Raw genomic sequence first — 24,141 nt, 5'->3', positions numbered from 1 at the left:
AAGTGAACTTTGCAGTTTTGTAGAGAAACTCAACAAGTTTTATGACACATTACAAAGATGTTTTCTGTTCCCCGTGGCGCTGTTTAGCATATTCGTATCTTTCCGAAACTCAATGCTCTTTTTTTGCAATCTCAAAATTTAGAGTTTAGGGTCCATTCTTCTAGGCGAACAACCATTACAGAACCCTGGTATCTTGACATGTTAGAAAATTGGCTCATACCACAGTTGTAGACAGACATTGAGAACTTGTAATAACCTGCCCCGCATCTCCACCACGTGTCATTCTAAAGAATGAAGGCATCTAAACCAGTGTGTGTGCAATTAATTGCTGGGTGATGTAAATTACTCATCATTCATCCTCTGATGAGAGCACTCGTCATTGGCATGACGAGTTAACGCTTGGCAATGCGAAAGGTGCAAAATCACACTAAGGAGCTAAACTACAGAAAAGACAATGGTCACTCGTTGGGTTTTGTGAACCGTTGAACCTGAATCATGACTGGGTGTTGGGATAATTACCTGTCTATCTGAAGTATTAGGCTGAATAGAATATGCGAAGTCCTCTGTTAGCTTCTCCAATCTGTCGACCAGAGCGTCGTTCCACTTCTGACCTACTGCTCTGCTAAACACCTCTTCTCTCAACCCCAATCCCAAAAGTCAGTCCCCTCTCAGCTTGTCTCACCTCTATATCACTAGGCCATCGAGCTCTTCCTCTATGCCGAATCGTGTTTTTAATTGCCACCATGCAAACCGCTGACTATAACCAGAAGTAATTACCTGTTTCCTCAATGCTCAGGAGGTTTGCATGGCACAACACAATGCATTGTAAACATGCCTCAGAGGTTGAGACAACTGAGAAAAACAAGTGAATGCCCTGGTCAACGTGAAGCATTCAGAGAGACTTAATAAAATAAACATATAATCTTAGGGATTGATACGATCCACCAGTTAGATGGTGCTCCATCCCAGTTCCATCACGACGTTCACAAATTCTTGACCACCAGAGTGTCAGACCGATGGATAGGTCGTTGTGGAAATGATGATCAACAATTGCTGTCATTGCCTCACGATCCCCTGACTTAACTCCGTGTGACTTTTTTTGTGTCCCGTGCGGAGTTGCTAGTCCCCCATCGGGCGCCTCCCTGGGTGGCGGATAAGGGAATGCACTCCAGATATGGAGGGTACCGGGTGACAGGGGCGGACCGAAACTAGCAAAAAGAAGGGCGGACCAGGCTCAAGAGCTGTGGTGAAAGCAACTGGTCTAAGGGACGGAAACCCGAATCAAATGACATGGGGAGATGGCCCCATACCTTGGCAGGCGACCATCTAGGGGAGTAAACCCCAACAGAAAAACCCCGCCAAGGGTTAAAATGGTTGAGCGTTAGGCTGACAACCTCACCTCGTAAAAAAGCAACTTGTTAACAAACCTGCACAACAGCCTCGGATAAGGACGGGGAACACATATGACGAACCAGCCAAGAAAAAGGTATATGATTGGTCCATAGCAACATGGAACGTCCGAACAATGTAAATACCAGGTAAAATGCAAGAAATAGCCAATGTAATCACACAATGCAAAATTGATATTGTAGCAAGAGATCAGATGGCAAGGGCATGGTAAATAGACAAAAAGGAGTACACTGTATACTACAGTGGAACAAAAGTGAAAACAGGAAATATGGAACAAGGTTTATAATAACAAATGTACTAAGAGACAGAGTTTTATCATTCGAACCAATTAATGAGAGGATAAGTAAAATAAGAATCAATGGTAAATTCCATAATATTAGTATACTGTCAATACATGCTCCAACTAATGAAAAAGAAGATGCAGAAAAAGAATACTTCTATGATCAACTAGAAAGAAAAATAGAAAGTATAGCAAAATATGATATCATAATAATTGCAGATGACTACAACGCAAAAACAGGAGTGAGAAATAGTGACTCAGATATAATTCGTAACCATTCCCTACACAAAAACAGTAATGAAAATGGCTTACTTCTAACACAATTCGCAATAAGAAATAGGTTGGTAATTAAAAGCACATACTTTCCGCATAAGAAGATACATTTGGGTACATGGAAATCACCAGACGATGATACAGTAAACCAAATAGATCATGTTTTAATAGATAAGAGACACTCCTCAACAATCATAAATGTGAGAAGCCAAAGAGGACCAAATTGTGATTCAGACCATTTTCTTGTAAAAATTAAACTAAGATCAAGATTAAGCAATATCTCAATCAAACAGAACATACGAAGAACAAAATGGAACTATACAAAATTTGACAATCAAGAAAATAAGATGAATTACCAAACAGCAATTAAAATTAAGTTACAACGAAATATTCCAGAAGAAACAATAGAAGGGTAGTGGAAAAGAATTAAAAAATTGTTAACAGAAGCTGCAGAAGAAGTAATAAACAAAGAGAAAACATCAAGGAAGAAAGAGTGGTTTTATAAAGAATGTCAGCAAATAATTAACCAAAAAAGTGCTGCAAGAATGAAGATGCTGCAAAGAGAAGCAAGAAGTAGCTGTAACAAATACAAAGAACTAAGGCAACAGGCAAATAACTTATGTAAGAAAAAGAAAAAAGAATGGATAAGAAAGAATATCCAAGAAATAGAAGAACTAAGTCGACAGTCATAGATCAGAAAGTACTACGCAGCAATAAAGAGAATAAAATAGGGATATAAACCCAAAGAGATAGGATGTAAAAGGAGAGACGGGAAGATAATAGGAGACAAAGAAAACGTATTAGAAAGATGGACAGAATACTTCCAAGAACAACTATACAATGAAATGTATAGAGAAGATCAAACAGAAGACAACGACGAACAAAACACAGAAGGAACACCAACAAGGGAAGAATTTGAGAAGATAATAATAATAAAAAAATCTCCAGGAGAAGATGAAATAACAGCAGAAATACTCAAATATTCTGGACCAAACATGATAGAAGAAATACACAAACTGATAAAACAAATCTGGCAAGAAGAACACATACCAGAAGCATGGAATAATGGAATATTGTGCCAAATACACAAGAAAGGTGACAGAACAGAATGCAGTAATTATAGAGGCATCATGTTACTTAATACAACTTACAAAATATTGACTAGCATTATACATAGAAGATTAACAGCAATAACAGAAAACATAATAGGAGAATGCCAAGCAGGCTTTAGACAAGGAAGAAGTACCATAGATCAATTAATCAAAATAAGTCAAATAATGGAAAAACATTATGAACATTTTACAAATCTCTACATGCTATTCATAGACTTTCGTAGTGCTTTTGATAATATTAAAAGGCATAAATTAATGCAAACTATGACAGAATTACAAATACCTAAGAAATTGATTAGATTAACAAACGTGACACTTCAGCGCACATATTTTAAGGTCAAAATATGGAGCGATATGGGTGAACTACCAGAATATAACACAGGAGTAAAACAAGGAGATGGACTATCTACATGCTTATTTGACATAGTACTACATGGAATAATAAGTAAAATAGACAAGAGAGGAACAATATTTACGAAACTTAGCCAAATTAACGCATATGCCGATGACGTAGTTATAATATCCAGAACAGAAGAAGAATTAAAGAGAACATACAGGATATTAGAAGAAGAAGCATATAAAATTGAGCTACAGGCAAACATGAACAAAACCAAATTCATACTACTAACACCAAAACAAGGAAAGAAACGTTACCATCAATTTTCAATACAGGGTGGGTCAAAGTCGCAATACACCTAAATAAAAGAAGCCACTGTGGGGATAGGTGTCAGTGAGTGTTGGATATGCGTGTTGGGGGTGGGGGAAAACTTTATGATGAAGTTGATCTTGACGGTCGCCATCTTGAAGTCCGCCATCTTGGATTCAACTTCATTTTTTTAAATGGGAAGGGGGTCGTGTGACACATAATTTTAGGCTAGAATTTTGTCAGAAATTAAATGGTGTTGTCCATTTTGACGTATCTTTATTCGTGTAGGAGTTACAAAGGTTTTCTCTTCGTTGCAGGTTGACAGGACAACATGAAACTAAGCGACGCTGAACGGGTTGAGACCATCCTAATATCAGGGGAAAGAAGTTCTCGCACCATTGCAGCCGGTTTCAACGCTCGCCATCCAGACCGACATCCAATTTCCCACGCCACAGTTGCATCACTGCTGTCCCGGTTCACTGCCACAGGGAGTGTGAAAGATACGCCACGGTCTGGGAGGCCACGTTCATCAACAGATGAGGCGACAATCATCGCCGTGTTAGGTAGCTTCGCCCTCAGTCCCACAAGGAGTGTGCGTAGCATGTCTCATGTGACTGGTGTTGGCAGATGCTCCATACGCCGGATCTTGAAGACACATCAATTCATCCATTCAAGCTGCAGTTATTACACCACCTTTCTGAAGACGATCCTGACCGCCGGCTTCAGTTTGCGGAATGGGCAACAGCACAGCTTGCAGATAACCCACAGTTGCCCAGAATGTGCTCTTTACTGACGAAGCTAACTTTTACGTTAACGGGGAGGTTAACAAGCAGAACCTGCGTTATTGGTCAGACAGTAACCCACATTGGACTGATCCATCCAAGATGGTTGGACATACCAAAGTCATGGTGTGGTGCGGGATCTGGGGAACACGGGTCATTGGTCCTGTGTTCATCCACAACAATTTGAATGCCGACAGCTACAAAGAGATGTTGGAGGAGCTGGTGTTCCCATTCGTAGCGACGGAGGATGGTGACTTCCCCTTATGGTTTCAGCACGACGGGGCACCACCTCACTACGGTCTGCAGGTACGTGGATTACTCAACGAACAGTTTCCACAGCGCTGGATTGGCCGTCGAGGTCCAGTGGAGTGGCCTGCAAGATCCCCCGATCTCACTCCCCTGGACTTTTACCTATGGGGCCACCTCAAAGCCATGATCTTCGCCACCTGGAACAGCGGATCATTGATGCATGTCCGGCTATTACACCAGATGTCCTGTTACGTGTGCATACGGAGTGGCAGAAGAGAATGGAAATGACTGTCCAGCATGAAGGAGGCCACATCGAACACATCATGTAAAGTGTGACACTTTTCAAAACTTGAAAAAAGAAACCTTTGTAACTCCTACACGAATAAAGATACGTCAAAATGGACAACACCATTTAATTCCTGACAAAATTCTAGCCTAAAATTATGTCACACGACCCCCTTCCCATTTAAAAAAATGAAGTTGAATTCAAGATGGCGGACATCAAGATGGCGGCCGTCAAGATCAATCTCATCATAAAGTTTTCCCCCACCCACAACACGCATATCCAACACTCACTGTCACCTATCCCCACAGTGGCTTCTTTTATTTAGGTGTATTGCGACTTTTGACCCACCCTGTAGATGGGAAGAAATTTGAAGCAGTAACAAACTTCAAGTATCTTGGAATGACGATAGATGACCAAAATAATATGCATGATACAATCAGAGAAAGAATAAACGCAGGGAACAAAGCATATTTTGCCAAAATACAATTATTAAAACTCACTAACTAACTAACTAACTCTCTAGCCTTCTTAAACCCGAAGGTTCATGGCTGCAGCAACATAGGCCTTCCATCTTTCCCTATCTTGAGCAAGATCTATATACTCTTTTCCATCCCTACCGATTTCCTTTAGGCTCATCTCAACGTTGTCCCTCCATCTTCGTCTTGGCCTTCCTACAGGTCTCTTACCATCAGGTTTCCCAACAAGAATCCTGTAAACTCCTCTTTCCTCTCCCATTCGTGCCACATGGCCTGCCCACCTAAGTCTTCTTGATTTAATTATTCTAATACTATCTGGACATGAATTCAAATTATGTAGTTCTAAATTATGTAACCTTCTCCACTCACCTGTCTCCTCATCCCTTTTAGGTCCAAATATTTTCCTAAGGATCTTATTTTCAAATACTCTCAATTTATGTTCCTCTTTCAATGTAAGGGACCAAGTTTCACATCCATATAATACTACAGGCAAAATTACTGTTTTGTATATTTTAACTTTTAGTTTCTTAGATATTAAACGAGAAGACAAAAGTTTATGAAGAGAGAAGTAACATGCATTTCCTGAATTAAGCCTACTTTTTATTTCCTCTTTAATATAATTTTCATTTGTTAATATTACTCCTAAGTGTTTGAATTTGGAAACTGGTTCAAACGAGTTGTTATCAATAATTAGATTTTGATTATTACCTAACACTTGGTTTCGGCCTGTAAGCATATATTTAGTTTTCTCTTTGTTAACTTCAAAACCTATCTCTTTAGCAGTTTTGAAAAATATTTTAGCATTATTCTTAATTGTATTCACATCATCCCCCAGTAAGTCTACATCATCTGCATATGCTAACAACTGAGTCACACCATTTAATTTTAGTCCTTCTTTAGTTTCTTTTACCTTCGTAACAGCATATTCTAAGGCAAAATTAAAGAGCAATGGAGATAATGCATCTCCTTGTTTTAACCCATCATGAATTGTAAATTTGTCAGACATATTAATACCCACACGAATTTTACTTTCTGTTTCACTGGTGCATATTTTTATCATACTAACAAGCTTGTTAGGTATTCCAAACTCTACTAATATATTATATAATTTATAATTATATAATTATTAAAAAGCAAGTTAATTAGCATACATACAAAACTATTGATTTACAAAACACTTATAAGACCGGTAATAACCTATAGTGCTGAGGTATGGACAATGAGTTTAGAAGATGAAAAATAATTAAGAAAAACAGAAAGAAGAATAATCAGAAAAATATATGGACCAATCAAGGATGGAGATTTTTGGAGAAGCCGAAATAATGAAGAGATAAATTCCATCTTAAACCACAAGTATATAGTAAGATTTATTAAAGCCAGAAGAATTAGTTGGATGGGTCACATAATTAGAACGTATGAATAAGGATAGAATGCCGCGAAGAATCATGTATGAGAGAATGTATTCCACAAGAAGAAGAGGCAGACCCAAACTAAGATGGAGCGACAGTGTCTTACAAGATCTACAAAGAATGGGAGTCCATGGATGGAGGGAGAAGATAATGGACCGAAATGCTTGGAGGCTGATAGTGCAGGAGGCCAAAGCTCACCCAGAGCTGTAGAGCCAGTTGGTAAGGTAAGGTGAGGTAATACTTTTTTGTGTGGGGGGTTATGTGAAGGATTTAGTGTTAGTATCCTGCGAGTGATCACGCAGAACTGCGGGCTCGCATCATCAGTGCATTCGATCGAATTCATAGGGACATGCTGCATCGCGGTTGGGAAGAACTTGATTATAAAGTTCAATAATACACGTTCAGTAACATCATGAAACCGCTACAATCATTTGTAGACGCACTGTACTTAGAACCACAAAGCATATGGGGGATCGTCACACGAAGCAAGTGAGAGAGGAATAAATATGTTTTTGGTGCAGGCTGGTGCCGCCCGTGTCTCACCTGAAGCGAGTCGTCTCTGAGTAGCCCACTGAGAAAGCAGCTTCCATCTCCTCACCCGGAAACCCTCGCCAGGAGGCGTTGCTATGGTCCAGGAAGTAACCAGGGCGACATCTGCATTCGTATCCTCCCCGCTTGAAGCCGTGGCCAGAAGTCGTGACACACTGAAACCACAGAACCAACCATTACTTAATTGTTCTATGGAAATGCTGCAAAGGTAAGAGAAACCTGTTAACATTGTATGTAAAATCTTTGTAAGTTCAGGCAATTTAGGCCAAACCTGCATATATAGAAAAAGCGTAGCCAAGAGGAAAATGTTCAGGCGAAACTTCTGAAAGGTTTACAAGAAATATCATAAAAAATCCGATCACGAATTTTGCACCATTTTGATTTCTACATACATTCATTACATTTATCGTAGCATATAAACACGTGATATTTTAGAAGATTGTAGCTCTCTAAATTGACATTCGTACAAGTGCTTTGAAGTTACAGATGTATCCATAAATGTATTTTTCTGTATTTATTTTATATATATATATATATATATATATATATATATATATATATATATATATATATATCTGTGTGTGTGTGTAGGGTTTTCCAATAAGAACGATATGATTTTACAATGAAATTAAATAAGAACTATTTCAGATACAACCAAACTTTTTATATTACTTGAAGCATAGTTTATTACATTATCTTTTGAATAACATACCATTTAAGTGTCCACCTCGACTTCGTGCACGCGAGTGAATTCGATTAACCAAATTTTCGATGACTTTGTGCAATAACTCGGGTCTAATGTCACGAATGCAGCGTTCGATGTTCAATCTTAATGGATCAAGGGTTCGTGGTCTGATTGCATAGACTATAGATTTCTAATAACCCCACAAAAAGCAATCTAAAGGAGTTAAATCACAACTTCTTGGAGGCCAACTAACAGTTGCATTTCTTGAAATTATCCTTTCACCCTGTTCTTGCAGTACGTCGATAGTGGCACTAGCAGTGTGACATGTGGCACCGTCTTGTTGCAATCACATGTCCTCCAAATCAATTTCATCTAAATTTGCCACAAAATATCTGTTAACACCAATCGGTACCGCTCACCAGTCATTGTAACTGCATCTCCTAGCTCGTTTTGGAAAAAAATGGTCCGATGATGCCACCATGCCATAAACCACACCATACAGTGACCTTTTGCGGATGCAAGGACTTCTCGTGAATCTCTTGTGGATTGTTTTAACACCAAAAACAACAATTTTGTTTGTTAACATATCCACTTAACCAGAAATGAGCTTCATCTGAGAAGATAATTGTTTGCCCAAAATTATGATTCACTTCAAGTTCAATGGATAGTCTATTTTCATAAATCTTTTTGATACGAGTAATAACCAAATGTTCTTGAAGCGTGGGGTCCTTTTTCTCAGACGTTGTTTTTTTCTTAATCTAAAAGAAATTTTGAATTAAAGATATTTTGGAACAACAACTTATTTTTAAAGTCATTCTATTTTCTATTGTGAAACTGACATTATTAAATTAGATGTAAATCGTACATTTGACATTTTTTTAAAGACTTTATTACTTAAATAATTACGTACCTATATTCTCAACATTCCTGAGCCTGCGGCCCGAAAGTTAATGCTCCGATTTCAACAATTTTGTTCGTAAATAGCTTTCTGTTCCTTTTAATTTTATAAGTAATAAGCACCCTTCGAATTTAATATTGATAAATGAATTATAGCATGATCATTGAGAGTATTAACGATTATGTCTAGGTTTGTTGACTAATATAAAATTTGATTTAAATAAGTTGACGACTAGATCTAATGGAATAGCTATTTTAGTTTCCTCTGGACAATATCATTAAATTTATTTGGCAAGTCCTGATTTCCATTGGCATTTCGTACACCGAAATATTCCAATTAATCAGAATATTTTCGCTTTAATATATTTGTTAATGAAAATTGCCGCGCAAACTAAATTGACAGTGGCGCCCGTCCGTCAACCTCAAAATTTGGAAGTGGAAAGCAACGCACTCCCAGTTAGTTTGATCGCCCACTGTCACTGCCGTGAAACCATATCCTGGTATCGCAGTCGAACTCAAACTCGAGGCATACCCAACCGTTAAAATTCAAATTTGGAGGCTGCACGGCAAAAAAGGATTTCCTCTTATCGCTGGTGAACTCCTAACGAAAGGCTATCTTTCCATGTGATTGGCAGCTTGGGCTGCAAGATGCAAAGTTCAAGAGAACCTCTCACGTCCCTGTATAATTGATCTCGGTGCTCTGTACCGGATCGAGGCCCGGCGATTGCCCTACATATTAATATATCAGGTACCCTGCCCCCTCTGGTTTAACTACCACGCCCCTGCTTGTAATCAAAGCCAATGCCCAATGGTGGCACATCACGAAATGGTTCGGGCCCCACTTTAACTGTAGGTATCTTGGGTAGTGTTTTATGTTATTTGTATTTTCTAAAAAACTTTGATTAAGTTTCGTTTCCTATTTAATTTCCATTTCCTGTACTTTTCCTTACTGTAATTACATATTCGTTTGTTAACATTTCTGCGCAAAAGAAAGTTTATCCGCAGCACAGCATGTAATAATGTAGGTTTAATTTTGTGAAATCCTGACTCATGAATACTTAAATTTGATTGGTTGCTCCCTCATTCTGCTGTATGATAGTTTCGTACAGAAATTTGATTCCTGATTTAAAGGAAGGACTGTGGACAACGCGAAAGTTGAAATTCTCAATATTCATGGTACAGTGTCTCTCAAAAGTTTTAGGACAACGACATTTTAAACTAGGCAACCCAAATTACGTAAGGCGCTGGTGGGTTGCGTGTAGAGTTAGGCTCAATTTTAGGGTTGTCTTATGCACAATATATATTTATGAAATACGCGAAAGGAATACAACCAAGTATTATTGTACAAAACTCTGAAAAAAATATCAGTATTACATTTGTCGCAAATAAGAAATACTTTCTGAAAGAAAGAAAATCGATTTTCTAGTATTTCATAGCTGATGAGTCTACACAAAGGAAAAGAGGAGAGAGGATACGAAAAGGGACAAAGATGAGTGGAAAAAGGAGAGAGCGAAAGGGGAAGAAAATATAGGACAGATGTGGATAGGAGAAGTAATGAGGAGAAAGGGAAAAGATGCGAGGAGGAATGAGGAAAATGGAGCAAAGAGGAGAAGAGAAGAGGGAAAGAGATGATAGGAGATTAGAAGAGGGGGTTTGAGAGGAGAGGAGGGGACTAGAAGAGGGGAGTTGAGAATAGAGTAAAAGAGAGAACATGAGAAGAACGTAAAGAAGAGGAGAAGAGTGCAGTGGGGTCGGAAATCTAAGACAGGAGAGGAGTGGAGAAGAATGGGATGGAGACAAGAGGCGAGAACAGGAGGAAAGGCGATATGACATATAAGCAGAGGAGAAGAAGGGGAGAGAAGAAGAGGAGAAGGAGAGAAGAGAAGAGAAGAGAAAGGAGACGAGAGGACAGATGAGGTATTTATAAAAAAATATCGATATGAAACATTTAATAATATTTTAAAATGAATTGAGGAATGTATTAGATCGGTGCGAAATGCCTTTTGGCTGCGTTCAGAGCGAGATAAAAATCTGCCATGTAAGATCTTTGATTCTACCTGCGATTATAGCACTAAAAACATGAATGTAATTTTCATATTTATAAGGATTATCGAATTTTTCTGTACTTTTCAGTTCGTTGAAATGGAGGTTTTGTTATTTAACATTTCTCCTCCCCCCATCGTTAATTCCAAACAGAATCATTCCGTTTCACACTGCGTGGACAATGAACACAATGGGATATGTCTAAAACTTACGAAAATTATCTGCCACCGGAGGGGTTTGAACCTACGACCATCAAGTTGACAATCTACAACGGCAACCACTACCCTACAAACTTTCGTTCTTGAGAATAGCTAGGAGGAGCTGACCAGTGTGAAATGTAGATGCAACTCTCCTCTTACATGTAGTGTGCAGAGAATACTTGTTTGTAACAAAAAACGAAAGTAGTACGAATAGGCGCAAACATTTAATGGAGAATTGCACATGATGAAAACTTTTCATTCGATATTTACGGAGGTATCCTTGCATTGAACTGGAGTGGGTTAAGGGTTAGAATTAGTATGTCCTAAATTACCAGAAATAAAAATTGTTATTTCTTTAATATTTGTCAATGTCTTTGAAGCAGTACACAATTATCGTTAGAGTATCATAATTCACGAACTTATACGTAAAAATATCCGTTTGAACATGTGTCAATACATTTATTTGTTTCGTTTTTTTTAGTAAATTCCAGATGCAGAACAATGTAGCCCCCGTACACTGCTGTTACAAATAATGTTACAATGCTCTTGTTTAATAAAAGGAGAATTAAGAAAAGAACACGTCGCAAGGAGACTCGAACCTGGGACCGAGAAATATAAAGCTCGGGTCTTAAAACACCCCAAGTGCCCATCCACGTATTATTTCCAACGTGCCCAGCAGAGAGTTAATAAAACCACAGAACAATTTTTCCATAAACCTGTATGTTAAGTAGGTTCTAATGTAGGTTTGGCCGTTTATCATTCTTTATAATTATCATTCCAATTCATCATAAACATACATATGCCAGTTGATTTTTAATTTCACGAAAACGACAAAAGCAGGCACTTTTACACATGCTGTGCAGGTAGTTTGAGGATTCGCAGGTGGAAATAAAGCTTACATTATTTATAAACGTTCAAATTCTTCGAAGCCTCCCCGATGGCGTAGCTGTAACGTCGCCGCCTTGTGATTAAGTCCCGGATTCGATACCTGGTGGAGGCACAATGTGGCCACTTTAAACTGTAGGTCGAGAGCCGATTAGCCTTACTGTGCATAAAACGTACTTAATGCGTCCTGCAATGCAGTGCTTAGAGTTCTCGATTGGGCATCTATCGGTCCCAGGTTCGAGTCTCCTTGCGACGTGTTCTTTTCTTAATTCTCCTTTTATTAAACAAGAGCATTGTAACATTATTTGTAACAGCAGTGTAGGGTGGCTACATTGTTTTGCATCTGGAATTTACTAAAAAAAATTAAACAAATAAATGTATTGACACATGTTCAAACGGATATTTTTACGTATAAGTTCGTGAATTATGATACTCTAACGATAATTGTGTACTGCTTCAAAGACATTGACAAATATTAAAGAAATAACAATTTTTATTTCTGGTAATTTAGGACATACTAATTCTAACCCTTAACCCACTCCAGTTCAATGCAAGGATACCTCCGCAAATATCGAATGAAAAGTTTTCATCATGTGCAATTCTCCATTAAATGTTTGCGCCTATTCGTACTACTTTCGTTTTTTGTTACAAACAAGTATTCTCTGCACACTACATGTAAGAGGATAGTTGCATCTACATTTCACACTGGTCAGCTCCTCCTAGCTATTCTCAAGAACGAAAGTTTGTAGGGTAGTGGTTGCCGTTGTAGATTGTCAACTTGATGGTCGTAGGTTCAAACCCCTCCGGTGGCAGATAATTTTCGTAAGTTTTAGACATATCCCATTGTGTTCATTGTCCACGCAGTGTGAAACGGAATGATTCTGTTTGGAATTAACGATGGGGGGAGGAGAAATGTTAAATAACAAAACCTCCATTTCAACGAACTGAAAAGTACAGAAAAATTCGATAATCCTTATAAATATGAAAATTACATTCATGTTTTTAGTGCTATAATCGCAGGTAGAATCAAAGATCTTACATGGCAGATTTTTATCTCGCTCTGAACGCAGCCAAAAGGCATTTCGCACCGATCTAATACATTCCTCAATTCATTTTAAAATATTATTAAATGTTTCATATCGATATTTTTTTATAAATACCTCATCTGTCCTCTCGTCTCCTTTCTCTTCTCTTCTCTTCTCTCCTTCTCCTCTTCTTCTCTCCCCTTCTTCTCCTCTGCTTATATGTCATATCGCCTTTCCTCCTGTTCTCGCCTCTTGTCTCCATCCCATTCTTCTCCACTCCTCTCCTGTCTTAGATTTCCGACCCCACTGCACTCTTCTCCTCTTCTTTACGTTCTTCTCATGTTCTCTCTTTTACTCTATTCTCAACTTCCCTCTTCTCGTCCCCTCCTCTCCTCTCAAACACCCTCTTCTCCTCTCCTATCATCTCTTTCCCTCTTCTCTTCTCCTCTTTGCTCCATTTTCCTCATCTTTCCTCGCATCTTTTCCCTTTCTCCTCATTACTTCTCCTATCCACTTCTGTCCTATCTTTTCTTCCCCTTTCGCTCTCTCCTTTTTCCTCTCATCTTTGTCCCTTTTCGTATCCTATCTCCTCTTTTCCTTTGTGTAGACTCATCAGTAGAGCCCGGAAGTTTGGCAAAATGCCTCATTTTATCTATTGCATATATTGATAACATTTTTCCGGATATACGTTTCTTATGTTGTTTCGAATGTTTTGGAAGCCTTTTCATTTTGCCTATTTTGCCTATTTGGGAACCCACTGCCTATTTTTAATTATAATGCCTTTTTTTGCCTTTTTCAATGAAATTTGACATTTTTTTTAAAAAAAAATGTGTATATAAATTATTTTTCTCCCAAAAAACGTTGTTGGCATTTATTTTTCTTCCGTTTATTATGTGAATAATTTTCGCCTTATTTAAGTAATATTGAACTCACGCATGTTTCAACATTGCTGAAGGAGTAAAGTGTGAGAAAAAAGTATTTCATGCTGAGTCAGGATATTGCCTTTCGGTTAACATTTCTTGTGCATGATTGACTGCTGAAGTGGACAGGTTGATTTCGAACACAAAAAAAAAAAAATATTTCTAAAATCTCCCTCTCGAACCCGAAAATTTCAGGAAGTTGCGATTGAGCTTAGTTTACCTCAGCAACCAGTCTTGACGAGATAGGGAACCTGGATATCAGCAGCTATATACATATGTATATATATATATATATATATTATGCTAACAACCTTCAAAAAATCAGTGAGGTGATGCTCTTCCAGAAAATGAAGCGGCTTCAATTCGTGAAGTGAAAAAACTCCTGTGCTATTCAAGTTTACTTTTGCACATTATGGTGCATTGCCAGAGACAATTACAATTATAGCATCCATGAAAATCTTCGAGGAATCTATGCAGCAGATGATGGAAGTGCCAGGAGAAAAGGGGTGAGCTGTTGCGGAAAAGTGCTAACGGGTAGTGAGTGCAAATGAGGACTTGAAACAATTGAAAACAATTTGTGATATTCTAAAAGGTGAAAATGTTGTTACCAAAATGAGTCCAGCTACATTAGCTTGTTTTATGTATGCTCCAATAACTTCTGTCGAAGTAGAAAGATCATTTTCTATTATGAAAAACATTCTCTCTGACAGACGACTAAAGCACCTTGTAGTTATGTGCAATCAAGACGGAGAAAATTGAAATGCTCTTCCCAATTTAGATTTTAACATTTTTGCCAGAAATTATAGATAAAAGTAAGCGACTTCTAAATGTGCCTTTTTTCGGTTTATTTTGCCTTTTTTCATTTTTAGTGCCTATTTACCACATTATAAATGCCTTTTTGCCTGCCTATTTTAACGAAAATAAATGCCTAAATGCCTGAACTGAATTTCAGCGATGAAATACTAGAAAATCGATTTTCTTTCTTTCAGAAAGTATTTCTTATTTGCGACAAATGTAATACTGATTTTTTTTAGAGTTTTATACAATAATACTTGGTTGTATTCCTTTCGCGTATTTCATAAATATATATTGTGCATAAGGCAACCCTGAAATTGAGCCTAACTCTACACGCAACCCACCAGCGCCTTACGTAATTTGGGTTGCCTAGTTTAAAATGTCGTTGTCCTAAAACTTTTGAGAGACACTGTACAATTGCATCTCGGTTAAATGGTGGAAAGTAGAAGTATTGTAAACACAAATTTAATTGATTGCTTGATTTGGTTTATCGTACTTCGCTTTTCTGCCACCTTGGCTAATCGTGAAGATGAGGATGAGTGATCATATGATGATATCGATGAAATGACACTCACAGAGAATACCCACGCCGAGGCCGGGATTCAAACCCGGGACCCCTAGCGTCGTAGCGCGACGCCACACCAAAGAACAGAATGTAATAAATGAATGTGTATATCTTATTGCCTCGGGTTCCCTTTTAAAATATAGTAAAATTTAGTACATTAAGAAACGGTTGAAAATACTGAAGGTTTTCTGAGGTGTTTTGTCTATTTTGTCTATTTTATTTGAGTATGTCGAGGATACAAAATCTTGTCTCCTGATAAAATAATTGCCTTAATGCCATGGGTGCCTATGAAGAAAAATAACTCAAGGTTGGTACTTTCAGAGGAAAAGGATTTTCTTGAATTAAATTATTTTGTTTTTTTTGTATTATCAAACGGGTACTGCTTTCTGGACGTGCCTCGAACTTTAATAAAACATATTTTTTTATAATCTCGCTTTGTCTGCATATCAAAAAAAAAAAAAAATTCAATCCATTCTTCCCATGTATTTTCTAGTTTAGGAAATAACCAGATGGACATCACACCGATGATGCTACGAAGTTAGCGAAAATTTTGAATTTTTCTTCTGTCCGGTGAGTGTTTCTGTTCACCTTCTTTGATTTATATATATATATATATATATATATATATATATATATATATATATATATATATATATGTGTGTGTGTGTGTATAATTATACTAATAATAATATTTATTATTTAATTTGATATGTTAGTATGGTTTTGCCCTTTTTGGTTAAAATACCAATATTTTTAAACGCCATGTCCCTGCTTGGCGCTGAACGCAGCATCTGTTGTGACTGTTCCACAACAGATGAGGAGCACTTTTCATCGCCCGGAAACATCACTCTTTGGCGCGTTGGTCTGAGATGCGTGGGAGATAATCTCCTCCCCCTCCCACGCACACACACTCCATATTCCACTCGCTTCCCAACCAAACAACACATGTGGTCTAAATTCGGGCAGGATATTTTTGAATTGGATTCCATTCTAACGGTTGAATTTCTTCGTATGTTGAAAGCGCGATTTTTTCCCTTTATAACTCAGGAAGCTGCGTGTATTTACCCACTTAAGTATTTTTCTTCAAGCGGAAAAAGTTTATACATGAACATACTTTCTATACTGGGCTTTAACATGGGAAGCCAGCCAAACCCCCCCCCCCTCCCCACCATCCACTTGAAAATTTTCCGTATCTCCTGTATAGAAATTGAGGATGAGGCTTTGCACACCCAACATGTAACATGGAGAGAAAGAAAATTGTCTGTCACATTTAGTATATCCTACTTACCATAAAGTGGTAAAGATATCTCCTCTGCATTGAAAATTAGTTAATATGATGTTTACGTATTTGTATTGCCCTATGCTTATTTTTTATATTTTTATATTAAAATTCCCCTTGTTCATATAGTTATTAAATGTAAATGACGTGTAGCTTGAATACCATATTCCTAGTGTGAATTTCATCCGAATTATATTCTTCCGTTTACATAATCATCTAGTTATAATATATAACACAGTAATTGGGCTCACACCTGTTGTTTTCCTAATAAATGAATAAATTACAATAATGAAAAGGCTTTTTTTAAAAAAAATAAACGATATGTAACAACTTTTACATTTACATATGACATCTTTCAAGTGTTCAATCTGCCTCTATATTAATAACATCAAAATTAATAATTCACCAATATGTTGTCGTGGTCAGTCTGAGGAAGTCTTACATTGTATTATTTTAAAGTATTCTTACTATTCAGCAGAGAAAGATTTACTTTATAAAAATCCAAATTCAATTACCCTTAAATTTAGATAATTTATGGGAGTCTCACATTCAAATTGGTTACATATTGTTGCCTTTCTTAAAGAGGATAGTCTGTAATTTTAACTAATTTTTAACAACTCGGATACTATGTAATATTTATGTAATTGACAATATTTCAAAATATAATTATAATATTTAGAAGTTTTTTTCTGTTGAATGTTGAAATTCAGTTTATCTCTTGCCCATTATACGTTGCAATATACAGTAAAACCTGTCTATCCCCGAACATGATGGTTCCAAGCAAAATTGTCCGTCTTAACAGTTTTCCTTCTTATACAGGGTTGACTTTAAATACAGTATAGAGCGCTGCAAGAAATAATGGAAAGACAGATTTACATTTCACATTACTTATAATGTAGAGTACTAATGCATGTACGTACATGAAAAAAATGCGATAAAGTCGCAATAAGCATAGCAGAGATTACAATTATGTACTACATAATATGTTGGTATACTTTTTACAGTATTGTAAGAACATACAGTACGTACTTATGTATCTTTTCGAACCCGGGACCCCTGGCGTCGTAGCGCGATGTGCATAGAGGGAAAGAGAAAGATTGAAAGATGGAATAAGAGAGGTGAAGAAAGATTGAGATAAAAGTGAAGAAAAAGAAAGAAACAAAGAGAGATAACAAGAAAAATAGAAAGATGATGAAAGAACATTGGAGAAATAGACAAAGAAAGGTGGAGAAAGGGGGTAAGAGATGAAAGAAAGAAACTGAATCGTAACGGCTATGAGTACTGTAGCGCATTCTTTCATATCGACAATGTTACCGATAATTACCGATCTTAATTTCTTTTTACAAAATTGAGTCTATGGGGGACTCATTTTTTGTATTTTCCTTATTTTACCGCTGATTTAACCAGTGTAGACAATTATAATGAGTGATTTCAAAATTATGAAGAGACTCAAAAAGGAACAATCATGCCTAGACCGGGACTCGAACCCTGAATATTTCATTGCAAGACCGAGGAAGCTACACAAGCCCGCCATTCCTCTTGGTGAGCCGCCGGTTAACACCTTACACATGTAGGATATTAATAACATGTTTCTATTTCTTTTTTAAAAAAAATGTTCAGAGTATAAAAATGCTTTCCTTGTACTTTTTTTCAGGTCCTCAAAGATTGACTACAAATTGCTCCAAATCATTCAGTATGTATTGGATCTCTTACTGTTACATTTCTGCTAGCAGAGTAGAGTTTGTTTCGTTATTTATGTTCAATGACTTACCATGGTCGTTATGACGTCACACTTATGGGTACCTCCGAAGAGCGGGTTGGACTCATTGCACTGGTCGATGTCCATGGAGTCCAGGGTGAAGAAAACGGCCGCTGCACCTCTGGAAGGTAAAAAGATAGAAGGTTATCAGACGCTGGAGAACAGTAGAGATCGTTCTACCGCCCTAAACAAAAAGAGAATATCCCAGCTTTATACGTATGTACTCTTATGTTTCCATATATTTTTCCGTTCAACTCCAAATCGCAGTAGAGTCCCAACCTGGACAGATGTCTCACCTAATCATTACTGCTCATAACTAGGGCCCGGAACTTTATGTCCTATAAAACTGTAAAATATGTATGTAATTATGTCATAAAAATTGAAAAATATGTCAGAAAAAGGTAGAAATATTCTCAGTAAATCCAAAAATATGCACAACAGTACTTTCGAATTTATCATAATATGGGATTCAGTATCTTCCAGGGAAGATCGACTAAGGTGGGGGTGGAATATTAAATGAAGCCAGAATCCCGCACAACAATGAGAGAACATTTTCCCTCAATAATGTTTGCATGGCTATTAATTGTCGGCGGGATAAAAAGGGGGGGGGTATTATTGTTCTATTTTTAGTTGATAAAAAAAGACTGCATCTGCTTTTAAATTCTTCGTTCGTAATTTCCTTATCCTGGCATGGATAATATGAACTATCAGTTGCGCTAAATATATGAAGAAAAATTATAAAATAACAGAGTATATGCAAGACAACTACGAAATTATACAGAAATATGTCTCATTACGAGAAAATTGAAGAAATATGTTGTAAAAACGCGAAATTGGTAAACTATGTCAAAATATGCTTTATTAAGTTGGTATATTTCGGCTGATTTTCATCACATATGTAAAGATCTCACCCCAGTACACGATCCGATGCCAAATAAAAAAATATGTTATAACATAAAAGTCCCGGGACCTAGAACCTTCACGTTTTTGCCATAAGTGATATAAAAGGTAAAATATGGAAAATACAAAAATACCTATTTGTATTTACATGCCCCCCCCTTTCCAGCCCCGATTGCGGCACGCATGGTCGAAGCAACTGAAGGAAACGTATAGTTGCCCAAGAACATAGTGATTCCATGCTCAGGGGAATTTTTGTGTGTCCACCTCCCTCTGCACGAGCTCGCTCCTCAACCACTGCCATCCGACCTCCTTCCCTTTTCCCTACCCTTCCCCCCTCCTTCGGAAAGCGGAAAGATGTTCGCATGACCTCAGCAAACGAAAAGAAAACCGCTGACAGCGCTCCGCCCGTGTTTCCAGATAAATGATGCAGGCCGAGGGGCACTCAAAGCGGAAACACGGAGACACTAGTGCCATCTCTTGGGGACGGCTGCAAGCTGCGATATTCAAGCGGTCTCCTTAATACCAAGTGCTCTGGAGAGTCTCTTGTCTACGGTGAGCGGACTTTCTCTCTCTACACACACACAAACGCACGCGAGAGAGAGAGAAGGATGGCCAATCCTTTATTAGTAGGGTCCACTTGCCTCCACTAAGATGCAAGAAAGGGATGAATGGGACCCATTTTCAGACAGGCGGAATACATTTCGAAGATGGGTGCTCCGAATCTGGTTCAATCCTTACGAATCTCTGTGGTGCTATTAAGCCATCCATTCACAATTCAATGGACATTCAAAGAGAGCATATACAACACAATAAAAATCGGCAATTGAAATGCGTTCGACAACGTTCTCATGAGAAAATATGAACCCACTTAAATTACACTTGTACACGATTACAGACAAAAATTGACAACGATTTTACTGTAATTAGCGAGTCCCGATTATAGCTTATTTGAATTGACTTCAAACAAAATTTGGCAACGGTTTAATTTTTTTACACAAACATGGCGATGCGTACAGTAAAAATGAAATGAGTAGATTTACCACAAGGAAGGAATCCTTTTCTTTCTAAAGTAAATTATAGATCCACCACCGCATTTGAAACCCTGGCATGGACAGTGGCGTACGCAAGGGAGGGGGGTTACGGGGTTTAATCTCCCCCTTGAGTTTTTGAAATGTTATGAAATATGCTTTGGAAAAAAATTAAAATGGCCAATTTATCAGCCAAAGATCTGCGACAATACTACTACTACTACTACTAATAATAATAATTAATATTATTATCATTATTATAATTTGAATTATTATTCCCATGCAGCACGGAGAAAAGCACAGAATTCCCAGCACACGCATCTTTCAGAGCGAATGCCTTCAAAATAAAATATGAGGATAACTATGATTTAAAAGAGAGAAAAAGTTGTTTTGTATCTCAGCTGCAAGAATGTATAATGAACATATATATTTTTGTTTGAATAATGATCATTAACTAAAGAAAGTTCTTGGTTCGTTGTAAGCGGAGAGTGTACAGACAAAGGCTAGGTGAACAAGAATACACAGGCACGTTGGAATTTCTTAATTCAAACGATAAGAAGCTTAACTATTTAAAAATGCTATGTTGGTAAGAACAGCGAGACAATCTAGATGTGAATTATTGGGGACAGAGCCGGAAAAATTCCAACCAATTCCGAGAATCGAACCCGGAACTCTCACGTGGTTGTTAGACGCCCTACCGACCAGACCACTGTAGCTTCTTGGATGAGTTCCATACTTTGATTATTTCAATTTATTTAAATATATTTTCTTGTTTTTATGAATTTTCTTCACACTTAAAATATCTCACCTCGGTGACTAGACAATTATTTCGTAACAAAGAAACAAAAAAAAATCCTCCCTAGAATTTGTTAAAAATCGAATGACTATTGCTTTTATAAATACTATATTTAGGTAGATCTCTACTACTTCATATTAGTAGTAGTATTATTAGTAGTAATTCAACTAATTAATTATAAGTATTATTGATTAATTATCAGTATTATTTTTAATTAAAATATAATAAAAGAATGGTAATGTGAACTTGGAGAAAGTTTTTCAAGAATCTTCGCGCTAGTGTAATTGTGTATCTGAATATATGAACCTAAGTCTGAAGTACTTTCTAAGCGTTACAATATAACCTGAGACACAGAAGAGAAATTATGTAGTCTGTAATGGTTTAGAAAATATTTACTAATGTGTATAGACAGGCCATCCTTTACCAAAAAAACTGGGATTTAGGTGCAAGGCAGTTTCAATTTCAAATAGTTTCAGTGTTTTTAAAGCTGAACTTCAATTTGGAGATCGACAACACAAAACACTATAATTTGCTGTTGTTTGTCGAAATGCACTCATCACATATATATACTTCTGTAGAAATTATTGCAATACTTGTTTACTCTTTATGCATGCATGATTTTGTTGGATGAACGCGATTATAATACAGTCAAGAATGTTCCTCCTACTATTCGATGTTTTCTTTTATTGTGGTATGACTTTCTCACAACCACATGTTTCCAATCATGTTTTTCTCTTCACAGCAGAATAAAAATAAAAAGCATTTTGTTCTTCGAAGCTTTGTTTGATAATACATTTCTGCACCGCGTGCTCTGATTGGTGAAATGTTTGTAGCTTGAATGGCTTTATTTAGAATGAGAACACTACTTAGATAAGAATTCTTGAATGTTAACGTTGGTTACAAGAAGAAAATGGCGTATGCTCTGACGTCACATTTTTCCACACGTTGTACGAGATTAATTTAATTGTGCGGAGAACTTTCGAATGAATGGGTTCGAACATATTTCTTGCTTACACTTGCAAAGATTTAGTTTTCAACCCTCAGCGAAACCTTGGTTTGAAATTTTCAACGTGTGCTTGGATAGCATGTAGGCATACAAATACAATTTGGATTGGATTGGATTAATTTGGTGTTTTAAGTCCACTTTATGCACAGTAAGGCTAATCGGGACTGGACCTACAGTTTAAAATGGGATCCGAACCACTATGTGCCTCCACCGAGAATCGAACCCAGGAACCCTTGATTACAAGGCGACGACGCTACCTACCACTGCGCCATCGGGGAGGCCTAAATATAATTTGGGTTTTTGGATTTCTGGAATTTTATAGTCATCTCCAAACAAGTTGTATTTCAAATCAAATGAAAGCCTTCAACGTAAGCTCTGACGTCACATCAGTAAATGCAATATAGTCCATGAGCCAGGACCTCAAATTTAGACGATCTGTACCACTCGGGGGATGGGTCCTCATATGATTTTTTTTTCAAGGTGTGGATGTCTGGAACTGGAAAATGTGTGATAGCATCTCATAAATCTTTGCTTTTTATATAATACGTATTATTGAATTAGTAACCATAGCCGAAAAATAATGGTTTCTCATATTTATTTATAAAAAGCATATAAATTGATCACAATATTTGAATAAAACAATTTAATTTCATCAGACTTATTAAATTCGATATTATTTTATAATAATTATAACTATTAAGTATAATAATTTTAATATAATCCTTATAATAAAACTTTATTATATTGCTTATATACTGACATAGATTAAATGTATAAGTTTTACTTACAATTTTCAATAATAATAGTCGCTAAATTTCAAATATGCATGTATGTATTAATTTAACATAAACAAAATTTTATTACATCATCATCATCATCTTCTGAGTAGGTGTCATCACTTATTGATTTTCACATGTGGGTAGTCGGCACCTGTCAGTGCACCTGACGTTATTTAGACAGAAGACGCAGTTTGTAGTTTCTAATGAATTGGTTGGTTGATTGATTTGGTATTTCAAGTCCACTTTATGCACAGTAAGCCTAATTGGGACTGGACCTACAGTTTAAATTGGGATCCGAATTACTATGTGCCTCCACCGGGTATGGAAACTGGAACCCCTTTATTACAAGGCGGTGTCGCTACCACCGCACCATCGGGGAGACAGTTTGTAATGGAGTTGCAAGCTAGTAGATCTAACAGAGTTTAAAATGCTGGCTGCCATTCTCAAGAAACCATTACCAGCTCCTCTGCCCCATCGTGTTTTTTTTCAATGTCCACCTTCTCCCACTTGGTCTAGGTGTACGAGGATTAGACCATTGCAAAAAATTTTTTTTCGAAAGTTTCTTGTGCACCCCTGCCATATTGTTACTATTATTGAAACATAATCGCCTGCAAATTTTCAGGTCTGTAGGCCATGTTTTGACCCCCGCCCACCTCAAAAATAGTTGTCTGATCTGTTGTTTGTAATTTTATATACTTTATTCATTTTACGGACATTGACAACATGGCAACAAGTTGTAACCTATTATATTTTTCTTTTATAGGTTGTAACCAAGGCAGAAATGAGTGTAAATATGGGAAAAGAACCACCTCATGAAGCAGTTCCTTCAATTTCATCCACACCAAACCGCTCGGTACTTAGAAAGGATGATAGAGAAGTGTCTGAAGCGTGGCTCTAAAGTAATTTACTGCAAGATTTGACCCCGAAAAAAGGATCTCAACTGCCCACCAATGGGGATGTGCTTCGCTACTTTGTTTTTCTCAATCGTGGACCCATGCAGAAAGATAAAAGGGATGATGTTATAAAATTCGTTATCCTGAAGGCAGAAAAGTTTTGGGAGCTTTCTGGCATTCCAGTGACGCCTGTCAGAGCGGGACATTCCAAAGT

General features: G+C 37.2%; 1 protein-coding gene across 2 annotated transcripts in view; it reads right to left on the bottom strand.

Moving 5' to 3' along the window:
• smog (G-protein coupled receptor 158 smog) overlaps window positions 1–24,141 on the bottom strand; it is a 154,061-nt gene that overhangs the window by 49,764 nt on the left and 80,156 nt on the right. For both annotated transcript variants that reach the window (XM_083139145.1, XM_083139146.1), the window contains exons 3-4: window positions 18,538–18,646; window positions 7,467–7,627 (exon numbers count right to left, since the gene is read on the bottom strand). In XM_083139145.1, coding sequence (XP_082995271.1) covers window positions 7,467–7,627; window positions 18,538–18,646 — 270 coding nt within the window. The remainder of the gene's footprint in view (window positions 1–7,466; window positions 7,628–18,537; window positions 18,647–24,141) is intronic.

Source organism: Lepisma saccharinum, chromosome 17 (assembly GCF_977018435.1).
Source record: "Lepisma saccharinum chromosome 17, izLepSacc3.1, whole genome shotgun sequence".
NCBI classification, from domain to species: Eukaryota; Metazoa; Arthropoda; class Insecta; order Zygentoma; family Lepismatidae; genus Lepisma; species Lepisma saccharinum.
The sequence above is the reverse complement of the archived record's forward strand: the minus strand, read 5'-3'. Positions and strand labels throughout refer to the sequence as shown.